This window comes from Mastigoproctus giganteus, chromosome 8 (genome assembly GCF_048544385.1).
Source record: "Mastigoproctus giganteus isolate SK-2022 chromosome 8, ASM4854438v1, whole genome shotgun sequence".
Classification (NCBI taxonomy): Eukaryota; Metazoa; Arthropoda; class Arachnida; order Uropygi; family Thelyphonidae; genus Mastigoproctus; species Mastigoproctus giganteus.
In genome coordinates this window covers 194,946,033-194,958,998 of record NC_143582.1, presented here as the reverse complement: position 1 = coordinate 194,958,998, position 12,966 = coordinate 194,946,033, and the positions used below count along the sequence as shown (strand labels likewise).

Genomic DNA, 12,966 nt, shown 5'->3' with positions numbered 1-12,966 from the left:
AAAAGTTATACGCTACTCACCTAAAAAAAAAAAAAAATCCAGAGGGTATACGACGTATACCCTCCACTACAGCCCTGGCTATAATCATTCGGCTACATCAGTCCTTAAATTTTGGTTACCCTTCTTTCTTGCCATAACTGTCAACTCTTAAGAGTTATGAAGATTAGTTACGAACTTTTGCTTAACTTCAGCAACTCCACAAGACGTAATCTTCATGTGTTTAATTAATTTTCCATACAGGGCGATCGAGAGTGCAGTAACACGCGCTATATGAGTGGTCCGGGGTTCAAGCCGGTGACTGCTAAATACGATTAACGTTTGTATTGATAATTTATTGTAAACTCCACTGGCTTGGTGGTCGTGCCGGAGTATAAACAAGAACATTTTAAATGAGAATCTATGAAAATGCAAATAACTTCGATAGAGAGAAACATACTTTGCAAATAACATTATTTATTCTCTGACGTTAATTTGTGAAATAAAAAAAAAAATGTTTAAAATGAACACCACCAGCACAACATAATGTGAGCATGATGAAGCATATTCGAAAGGCCTGTCTGCAGCATGCGAACACGAGTCAACATTTCTACTATTGCTGAACGCAAGCTTCCATATCGCGATTTTGATAGTGCCTTACGATATCGAAATTGCCTACAAAAATCACGTTATGTTTAAAACTATGCAACTTAGAGAAGTATGTGTGTTCCACCTGAATATTCTCCTTCCTACTCTGTTCGTTAACTGATTGTACTGCGCATGAGCATCCTCTATCTTGTGTAGATAAATTCCACCATGGATATATGCACCTGATCTATAATGCAATTCAAATAGTCTATGGCATTGAAATGTTAATCGACAGCTATTAGGGGCACCTAAATGTAACACAAAAATATGCTTCAACATCATTGTGGCTTCCACAGCCAGCCTATAATGTTTACGCCTGACAAGATGGGTTCATTGATTCAGGCTGCCGTAGCCATATGCTGATCTTGTTTTGACATGGAACAACTGGAACCGGGATTTGTCGAACCAGGCGACCGTTTTCCACCGCTCGAATGTCCAGTTTTTTTTTTTTGTCCTTTTACCATTCCATAGTTTGTTTTTAGCTGAGTGGAACCCGTGCTGGTATACTCCGTCCTTGACAGGATCCAACGCATGCGTATTCCTTGCACACAACTGCTGGGATGTCATTCTTTTAACCGTTCGCCAACCTCTTATATCAACAAGCTGTATCCAGCCATGGAATTGCCGGAGACGCCTTTTTAATATGGGATCCAATTAGATGATGTAGTGAAAAGAATGGTTGGATGTTTTCTGATTGTTGGACCATTATCAGCATACTCTGTATACTGCTATACATGAACGCCCCAGAAGAGCATCATTTTCTGTGATACTTGCACCAGCGCGCACACATTCATTCGTCCACACTAATATTCACTTATCCTAATGTCTAAATGACACGGAGATAGTTTGTATTATTTTGACACACATTTTCATGCTTAGCAAATTCTAATTTGTTTATTGCACATTTGTTTTTCAATTTACACTGCAAAGCTTACTTTGAGTATACAGAGAAAAAGAGATTATTTATTTTTTTTACCCCCTTTCTGGGTTAGTTATGTTACAAGAGGAGTGCTAACACAACTTCAGCGCCCAAAGATGGGACTCACTTAGAAACGTACCTATTACATCTTTATTTTTTCATAAAATTTTCGGTCGGATATTGTTAAATAAGAGTTTATTTATTTCATCCTTTTGTTTTGTTATTCTCGGTGCGAAAATCTTGCGTGTGAAATCAATATTATTAAAACGCATCTTTAATCATATAATGAAAATTAATTAAAAAAAAAATGAGTATCGTATAATGCTAAGACGTTCTCACGAATGTATTTCTTTCGTTAATCAAGATTGCCCACACTCGTGGGGTGAACGAAGGTAACACGCTTAATTAGTTGATTAATGGCTAAATTATAGAGCCAATATATTAAATGGATAGTGTTTAACAGGAGTAATAAAACGTTTGTGGTGATTGGCCCATAATCTCTACTAGGAAAAAATAAAAAAGGTTATCAATATCTTTTTATCTGTTGATAAATGGCATGGGTTGGAACTTGCCCGGTTGTGCAACTGTACGAATCTTAAACGACCAATACATGAGTGAAAATAAAATCTTTTTAGCGGAGCTGGAATGGGCAGTTGAGGTCACGAGATATCGTTTGCCCAACCCTTGACGTGGCTCTCTGAATAGTGCTAGAGATGTGAAGCTATCACGCTGCAAAGTTAGCTCTATCGTTTCACAAAAGGGTGGGGTGGGGGACATTTTTAATACCGAGGTGAATCTATGCAACGAATCGTGGGTGGATGTTTTAAGGATTAGAGAAGAATCGCGGAGATGTTGGCTGCCATCATGTTGTGCGTGGGTTAATCGTTCCAGTTGAACATGAGAGGAAAATGAATCGGGTCGATGAACCCTGCGAAAACATTTTGTAAGAAGCTGATTTTACTCTAGACCCATTCTACAGTGAAATTAGCTTCGTCGAGTATATAACATTCGCGAAACAACATGCATTCGGACTTAATGCACCTGGGCAACCAGCAATCGGAAGGGAGGTTTGACCACAAACACCAAATTGTAATTTTTAAAAATTCACTTTCTGTTATCTCTTTAGTAGCTGTCCAGTTCATCATCTGTAATTGTGATATCCATTATCACAGTGGTTGATTCCTATGGAAGGGAGGAAATAAAAAAGTTTTTTTTCTTGACGTTCATAAATGTGGATTCTCCAAGTTGATAAAGCAGAGAGGTCCGATCAGTCGTTGGCAGCAGAAGATAACGTCACTACAGAAGGTTTTATGGTATTTCATATTACATTTAAGAAACAAATCTTTATTTCCGTTCTGCTTCAGCAAGGAGACTAATTAGAACGGAAGTAGGAGTAGAACTGACCGGAAGTAAGTAGTATTTATACTATTCCTTAGAAGGCTGAGTAAAGTAAATGTTGCTACTTTCTGAAAGTCATTTGTGTTTTGGAACGTACTCTCTCTCAGGAAGTTGAGATTGCATCTATTATTAAAGCCGTCAATGAGCAGTTTTTTAGCTTGCTATGGTAATCCCAAATACTTTTATTTACACACGCTATTAATGTATTTTCTGTATAATGTGGTTTTCGGATTGGCAATATTGCATTCATTTGTATTAATATACAAAAGTCGTGAGTGCCTATCCATCTGTCTTCTATCTTTCTGTTTAAACAAAGTGAATAGAGTCGAGTCTGAGTGAATGCTGTGTGTGATTTCTCCGATCACGTGACCGATGCAGAAAGGCTGCACTACTCACTTGATCACTGCACTATCGTAAACAAAACTGGTACGAGTTGTAGTAGCAAAGTTAAGCGGTGTTGAGTAATGTCAATCTCTCGAGGAGGCGACTTCTTTAGAACATTCAATATGGTTTCCTTCCCAGTTTAATTTATTCAAATTTTATTGGCTTGCAAAGCTAGAATTCGAGAAAGCAGTTATAATGGTAATCCGTATTACGGTTTTGTGAAAAATTTTGTTTATATATTTTATTTTGGTAAATTTAAAATTCGTCCATTTAAAAAAAAAAAGTATTTACAATATAATTTAAAGAGGGTTGGGATGGAGGTGGAAGGATTTGAAGTTGCGCCTCCCCATCTACCATTACAAATTGGTCAGACGACTCGAACAGGGGTCGTCATCTAAACTATTCGGAATGGTACCACAGTTTCATTTAATTTAATAAAAAGTTATTGGCACGAAAGTCACTACAAACAAAGACAGGTGCGTCCAGTCGAATTTTAATTTCAAACTTCATTTTGATATTCTTCCACCGATTTCAAAAATTCACTTGTGGTAGCAGAAACCCCCACACCAGACTGAACCTGCTATCCGAACTCCTCCATGTGTTTTGGTATGGTAGGAGGTTATCCATTATTATCTTTGTAATAGAGGAAAATTCGGATGCTAGTATATCTGCTTTATCCTTAAATAAAGTTGGAAAAGACCTGTATGGATGAATGGGTGGAGAAAATGTGGCCTAAATCACGCAAACCACTATCCCTACGAATAGGATTATGCAGCAGCATCACTAATTGTGAATTTTATCAATGCGCAGGAAAATACATTTGATGGCTGTAAAGGAGAGCTGATTAATTGCAGTTGGAAAGTTCATTGCTATTTATCTCATAGCAGCTGACTATTGAGTTGAAAATAGGGTTGTTTTTCCAACGGAACAGCAGAGCACTAGGATTTGATTTAGAATCGATAAACAAGTGATAAATATTTCAGACTGTCTTCAGTGCATTCCAGCCTTCAGAGATTAGATGTTATTGAAATTCAAGTCTGGTGCTGCTACAGATACTTTCTCGGAGGTTGCGTTGAAATGCTTGTCACATACATGCTGATTTTAGCCTACAGTGATCTCAGGAAGCGGAATCGGGCACTTCCTGACATACCTGAGTGCTTAGAATTCTGTATCGTGGAAGGATGTCTGATTGAGGTATCTGATTCAATCTTATTTTTTTATGTGCACGGAAGTTGATCTGTCTCACTGGTTAATTAATGTCTACTTTTCTTAATTTCATATATCTTTCAGCCATCGACTGACTAAAATTTTTGTAGCTGCGTTTAATGAACCATAGTAATTTATGCTCGTACTTGTCCCTAGAAAAATAGTTCCCATTATTTTTGAAATAGTGTACGTTTCTATTAATACATATTTATTTTGTAAGTGGTGCCCTTGATATTCAAATATAAGGCATGGTGTCAATAATCCTTTAATTATGGGAAACCGTATTTAAAATTAGTACATTATTTAAAATAATTATTTTAAATCAACTTATTTTTATTGTTTTTAAATAATTTCTTCACTACAGAAGACATTTTATTTTATATTAATTATTTGGCTAATAACATGACGATTACTCCTGGTGCCAAACATGAGTATATTTTCTCTAAGGCTCCTAGCATTTTTGCGGAAAACTGTGGCATCCAGGAATAAATTTCTGATAATTACACGTTATAATAGTTTATTAATTTAATCCTCCCTCAAAAAATATCAGCTTCATGAATATATAATCACATTTGACTAGAACGCAGACCGATGATAGAGAGTGGATTGGTGTTCTTGATGGGTTGGTGAAGTGTTTCTGATTCGCAAAGGCAATTCATGCTGAAAGCGTCAGTAGAATGAATGAATGAAGGTTGGTTCAGTTCACAACTGGAAGAAAGCTTCTCAGTTGAGACTGAGTTGAGTGATCTTTTGCACTTGGGCTCTGAGAATCTAAAATTCTTTTACGAATCGAATGGGTTCGAATCCTGTCTTGACTGGAAGAAGGCTTATGGGCTTCTTTATACAGTGATCGAGTTAGTCTTACTCAAGTTAGGGATGTATATTTTTTTATTCTATAGTATGAATCAGAGCTGTAATACTCAATATGTTCTTCGTTGATAATAATATTAGTAAATTAATAAGAGGAGTTTACCTCAATATAATACGTGGAACACTTCCGTATGATACCCTCCAGAAATAAAAACGAAAAAATCGACAACTTACCGGTACATTAAAGTAAATTATAAATATAATTAAAGTAAAATATAAATAATTAAATAATCAATTTAACACAATTCAAAATCAATTCAAAACAATTAAAATTCAAATTAACGCAATTAAAAGAATCTAACGAAAATATTCAAAACGATTTTCCTTCCTGAAGCTGACAATGCTTTTCGACCGACTGTCGTGATCACAGGAATGAAAATTACCGAATCAGACTAAACCTGCAACTTAAATAGTGATTATATGTCTTCGCGCATGCGCGTAAAGGTCCACGCATCGGAGATCAAATATGGCCGCCGAACATTAACAGAATTCTCGTGTAATTTAATTTCAACGGTTTCTGCAATTAATAGTCGCGTATAATTACGTTGAACGTTAAGTATTTTGGCCTCGTTAAATAAAAAAGTATGTTTTTCGTTAATGGCATGAAAGGCTAATTCTGACGCTGCTGAACGAGAAGCACGAACTGAGGCTTCGTGTTGATTTACACGAATATTAAGAGAAAACCGCGTCGAACCCTGGTAAGACGAGTCGCAATCACCGCAAGAAATGTTGTATACTAGATCATTAATTTGTGTTGCGAACGCGGAAAGAACCGAGCGATTGTTCAGTATAGTGTGTAACTTCCGTATAGGCCTAGCTATAATTTTAAATTCGGTATCTTTAAAGAATCTGTTAAGTTGTTTGTGCCACTGTTCAACATATGGGACAGAAATAAAGTATTTTTTGATATTACTATTGTTGATTGGTGTAGTATTTTTTATCCTATCCTTAGCTTGTACCCTAATTCGATTTATTGTGTTAATGGGATAACCCCTGTTCAAGAATCTGCTAGTTAATATTTGTATTTCTGAGTCCAAAGCAGAATCCGTCGTTGAATATTTATAGGCATTTAGAAATTGATTAAAGATAATCGATCTTTTGTAGGTGAACGGGTGGTAGCTATTATAATGAAGAAGCATACCGGTGTTTGTGGGTTTTCGATAGATGCTAAATTGTATTTTGTTCGAGTCACGGACAAGTAAATATAATTTACTTTAATTATATTTATAATTTACTTTAATGTACCGGTAAGTTGTCGATTTTTTCGTTTTTTCCGTTTTAATTTCTGGAGGGTATCATACGGAAGTGTTCCACGTACTATATTGAGGTAAACTCCTCTTATTAATTTACTAATTTTTTTATTCTGTAAAACGGAAACCGATCATGGAATGCATGCAATTTGTAGACACTAAATGCCGATGCATAGTGGCCTTAATTGCCTGTTGCAATTTCGAAAACAAAAATTAAAACTTCCTAAATTTTTTTGTTGTTTATAATGTGGACGCATTTATAACCAAGTTATCCGCATTTGATTCCAGATGACCTGATCACAAGTACTGTATTAGGCAATAATTCTGGCCAATATCTATAATTATAAGAATGATTTATTTAATTTTACGATCAGGTGCATAAAGGACACTTGTTTTCTGTTGAATATTTTTAATTTAAATTTAACTTCCAGTCATTCAAGTTTACAGAGATTACAGATAAGGCAGATATGATTCTGCACTGGATTCACCACATAATATAAGTGCATTGAACATGAACGGAAATTCTGAAAATTTGTGTTATTTCTCTTTACCTCATTTTGTATTTTATCATTGACATTAACTCGAGAATCATCGTGCATATTAATAACGAATTCGTAATGTCCACGACCAGCATACGATTGCATCCTCTGGCGAGTTCATTCACTCACGTGTAAAGCCCTCAACGTCATCTGAGGTCACACCGGCAGACAGACACACCTTCAAAAATGAAATTCAAATTGTATACTCATATTGTATTTGGGTCTTTCGCGGCCTCGGTCTTTGCGGACACGAAACTGTGTCAGCTTGTGAATGTTAATGACCTTTCTTGCAATGTTTGTTTTCTTTCTCACGCTGTCAACTGAACGAACGCCCTTGAAATGTTGTTGATCCACTGTTGGTAGTTATGTTCGGCAATGAATTTGTGTTTGAAGGGTACGATAGCATCTGGATACGTCATTCTTACGAGAACCATCACTTGATGGTTGCTATGCATGCGGTCAATGTGATACAAAGAACTCAACTGCAGAGCTTCTCTCCATTGCAAAAATATTGAGCTGGCAGACGGGGAAAAACATCGTATAAATTTAAGAGAAAAGTACTCGTAATTAGATTTTGGTCTGACTTATTCGAAATACTAGGAACTGATAACTAATATATTTGCCTATATAGGCATTTCTGTGAAATAATAGAAATACATTTTTTTTCGTGAATTTTTTCTTAATAATGCTTCGTTATATGACATTTTCTTCGAAAACTTATTCACAAGAATTAGCAAAATTGCACCATCTATGAGACAAAAAGATGTCGCAAGTATGCAGAATAAAATTTTAAAAAATTCAAAATATAAGTATGGAGGTTACATGTCCAATCTGGGATAGTTTGCAATGCGGGGCAAACGACTTAAATCCTGGACTGTCCGCATAATCCGGGATGTTTGGTCACTTTAGTCTAGTCGGTACCCTAAAATTTTTTTATGGATCTTTGTCCCGATTGTCAAGGTCTTTTTCTTTGATTTCGTCTTCCTTCTTCAGTGGCTTCACGGTCACCAAATAAAAACTAGAGCAGATGTTCAACTGTGGTTCGAGGTTTTTCTTTTTTGCTTCAGGTTTTTAAATGCGACTTTTTCTTTCCCCAGTCCAATGTTTATTTTATAAAGAAAGGTCTATTAGTATTTTATTTGACATACAGATTAAATTTTAACCAATAAAAGTGGTATACTTATTTCTTGTCAAATTCTAACGTAAACGAAATCATCAGTTTTAATATTGCAAGGGGATTTCATTAGTAATGTGTATGTGGGGGCGGGGGGGGGGGCGTACAGATTCGTTTATCAAAGTTTGAGTCCCCTGCCATAGAGCATTTGTAGGAGTCGTGATCTGAAACATGAAACTAATTGAAAATACACTCTTGCCTCATCTCTCAATATTCTGTAGTTCCTCCCTTCCTTTTTTACCACTTTATTCGAAGCCAAATGCTATTCGTTATTTAAGCAATTCTCATTTTATTTGTTTTAATTAATTAGTATAAATTTATATAGATTAATTTACAGTTAGTGTATGCAGAAATTTTTTGTCTCCATTAGGACTGAGGACACTACAACCTCACACATGATAAAAGAGCATATTTTTTCAATTAATTTTTCTTATTTGATTGTGATTTGAATTGCATTCTTATAATGCGGTAGTAAACCTACAAATTCTGTCCCCCCCCACGAGATCACGAACGGCCCCAATTCTAGCCAACCTGCCTCCGATATGATATTTTTGCAACTATAACCAGTTATATAATTATATCTGAAGTGTTTATATATATATATTTAATTTAATAGACATTATCATACAGAGCTTGCAATCTCAATTCATTGATACCAGATTACTGATATCAATAAAAATCATTTATTTAGAGAAATGTGTTATGCGATAATTTCAAGTAAACAAATAAAGGAAAATAAGAGTTCAGTTTAGGTTAAAATGCATTTCAGAAAATGTTCCCAAGAAGTTCACCACGGTGATCTTTTATAATCCTTAGACCGTACTTCCTTTTCTCAGTTAGCCAAGCATGAACCGTAACGGGAGTTGTGCAATATTTTAGCTACAACTACCACCATTGTTCTAACTGGAACATATTTCTATGTACAAATGAGGTGTGCCTTAACCTGCACAAATTAGTGGGATGTAGTTGGAGGTTTTGGTTCTGTTGGGTACATTTAAATATTGGATTATAAAATATAACACACACACACACACTCTTGTTTATATAGTTAACAGAAGCTTTTCGTTGTCTTTCAATAATTTTTTTATGTCGAGCTCTTGTGCAAGGCTAATGGCTGTTTGCGGGCCTAAGCATGATGTAAAAGAAAAATGCTGTGTCGTTTTTCTTATTTATTCAGTTCACTACCCTACTAAAATATTTGTACGCCACTTTTGGAAAAACACGTTTTTCCAAAAAAAAACAAGTTGTAGACACCTTTTTGCCTTAGTGACAGCATTACTCCGTCGTGGGCTTTCGAACACCTGTAGTAAGAATTTGTATATTCCTGTTTAGCCATTTTAGGGCGGCGTCTTCATCACGTTCTGATTTGGCGTTCCAGTTCAAGCCACAGATCGGATTCAGGTTTTGACTCTGGACTGGTCAGTTGTTGGGCATCGTTTTCTTCGAACCAGGTTTTACTGTATCTACAATGAATGTAGCATTGGTGTGCTGGAACATGGAGGAGCTCATTTTTTACGAAGCAGCATGATGGAATTGTCCGAGATTGCAGTTTACGACTCCACATCGGGTGTTTTTTTTATTTATTATTATTATTATTTTTTTACACTACAGTCTTCTTGTGGTCCGAGTTTGAACCACTTGAAGCAGCCCCCATGCCATTATCCCGTATTCTCCGAATCTGTTATATTGGTAAACACACTGGTAAATTACATTCTCCACACCAAGACCAGCCCATCTGGTCTACTGACTTTCTGTTTTCACCGTTCTATGGTTTAGGAGCTACGTGCCACAGCAAATTACGTCTGGTGTTTGTAGGTATGTTGTTGGGGCTTGTGAGCAGTCTTGCCTTAAAAACTCATAGCGTGCAATTCCTTTTATGTAAATGCTGTTACGGACACTCCTGTTGACAGCTGGAATTCCAGGGAAATATTCTCCAAGGATATTGCTCGTTTTGTTTCAACACTTTTTTCAGTTTGTCAATTCCTACTTTATTTTTTAACTGACTTGGCCGTTTTTGCACACCTACACCGGCCTCGTGGTTCCAATTGTTTTTAAACATACAAAACAGTAATATAAAATATGTAATATCGATTTAACTTAGATGAAATTAAACTTAGATGATCGTGCTTTTAATATAAACCTTTTACAAAACCAATGCCTGGTTAATGGTGCATAAAATATGTTGATATGTTTTAAAGAGCGTTGTAAGTTTGCAACAAACTGCACACTGTTTACGTTACAGGCTTAAATGAGATGTGGGATTGATTATCAATAGAGCAGATAAGATAATGACGGGAAATTTTTAAGCGCGCGCACACACTACATGAATTACATTACACGTGTTCTTTATGGTATTAGTATTTAGTGATAAATAAACAAGGAAGTAATAGCATCAGTATTAAAATAAAATGAAATAAATTCCCAATCCGTTTGCCTATCCTTTCTTATAATTTTCCTTCTTTAAATTTATTCAAACTACTCACTGCCACACAAAACCAAGTTTGAGTTAAATTTCCACACGTGTATTCTGTAACTATTTGGAACTTATTAATGTCCATTCTCCAAGAATTTAGGCAATAACGTTACCACGCACATCGCGGAAATAAGTTTGATTATGATATTATAGACCAATATTACTTAAATATAGCGTGTTTAAATATCAAGTTGCTGCAAATTAACTTTCTCTGATTATTTTTAGCTGCCTTATGCCACAGTTGGTACATTGAATGGACTTCACATGTTTTCTCGACTGCGTGGTTCCGAATTGTTAAGTACAATTACTGCTTCAGAGAAGCTCATATGGCGTGTCTATCACGACAGGTATGTGATTTAAATAATTGTAGTGCTGCCATCTACCGGCTAGAACGTTATTAACATTCTTATTTTTTAAAAATAAAAGTAGTTTTATTTATTTTTAAGTTATACTGCTGACAGTTTTTATTTTTGGTGTGATTAAGAAATTAATGATAATCTTTACATGTTAATTAGTTTTGTGTTTAACTTTATTTTGATGTTGCCAGAGAGCTTGTATCAATATTCAAGGTGGCAGCAAGTTTACTTCACATCAAGAAATTTAATATTTCACGTTTCTTATAATTTCTTTAAAAAATCGCATGGTTATCTTGCTAATATAATACTGTTTGCAGTAAATTTTCACACTGCCTTTAATTACCCCATTTACTGGCAGTGAAAATTGCATTTATGCCTCAGCCTTCTTTAATATTCTTTCTTATAAGTCCGTAAACTATATATGCACATTTTAAATAATTATGAATTGATTTTTTTAATTTTAAGGTTATGTAGCTATGTTATCTGGAATTACTGTGTTTTGATTTTCCCAGGATTTTAAATGCCATAAAGGGTTTTATTTATATTAAGTCATTTCAGCATTATACTATACATTTATGTTTTTATTATATTTTTGGGACTCTATATTAGTTGGTCTAGTGCTTGCTGCCATTTGTTAGCCTGACTTAATACTGTTTATTGATTATGATTAAATAAACACTAAATACCAACCACATTGATAAAAAGATATTTAATAACTTTTATACATATTTATATATATTCTTAGATTAAGTCTGACATGTAAGAATCACAGGCTATGTATAGTGTAAAATTCTGTTTTGTCCAGATTTAAGACTGACTTTAATTTGATAATACTGTACTGTAAAAATATATATTAAAATTATTTTTTTTTTTTTTGTAAAATAAACAAGTAATAGTAAAACAAAATGAATTCTAATTTATCTGATTGTAATAAATTATGTAATATTTGATTTTTGCTTACATTTTAAAAGAAAAATAAAATCATATATAAATTATTACTCTTATTTATTAGATGCATATCATCTGTAAAATGATGCTATTTGAATAAAAATATCGAGATTTCGTCGGAAAAGGAACACATGCACTAGATATTGCAACCTGGTAAAAGGGTTGATATGAAAAGAAAATTTGAGAGCGAGATGCGATGTGATACTTGAAATTTGCAACTACAAAAAGTAAAGATAGATGAGGTTGCAAGGGAATAGTTCTGTTCTTATTCCTTAGGAGCTGTTAGTATTATTCAAATGGTGCAAGGAAGACCTAAGGTTTTGTTGCACCAGCCAAAACAAAGAAATAAAATAAATAAAAAATAATACAAGATGATGGACACTTCCACTCAAATTCTCTATATATTCTTGAATCAACAACTAAAGTTGCGAGGGGGACAAATGCCTCATGGTCACTCACCTGACTTCCCACTCTATACTAATGGTATGGAAAGAGAGCCCAAGTAAGTGACCTTGAAGTTCTTGTTTTTTTTTTTTTCCCTCCTTAACAGTGATTCTCTGCCCAAATAAATACTTATCCAGCTCACTTTTGAATTTCTCCAAGCTGTCAGCCTCAACCACCAGTGGAGGAAACTTATCCTGATAATTAATGCACTGATTAAAAAAAAAAAACTTCCCAAAATCCAGTCTAAACATCTTTCCTGTAATTTTGATTTATGGCTCCTAGTTCTGATATAATATATAACTGTGAAAATTTTACTGTCCCCTCTCAGATCTTATAAACTTCAGTCAGGTCCCTTCTAAGGTGCCTAGTTACTAATTGCTG

The 12,966-nt window shown here is 34.8% G+C and overlaps 1 protein-coding gene across 1 annotated transcript in view; it reads left to right on the top strand.

Annotated features, from left to right (window-relative positions):
• fy (fuzzy planar cell polarity protein-like protein) overlaps positions 1–12,966 on the top strand; it is an 83,469-nt gene that overhangs the window by 33,287 nt on the left and 37,216 nt on the right. The window contains exon 2 of the mRNA XM_090380002.1: positions 11,063–11,184. Within this exon, the coding sequence (XP_090236128.1) occupies positions 11,063–11,184 (122 nt within the window). The remainder of the gene's footprint in view (positions 1–11,062; positions 11,185–12,966) is intronic.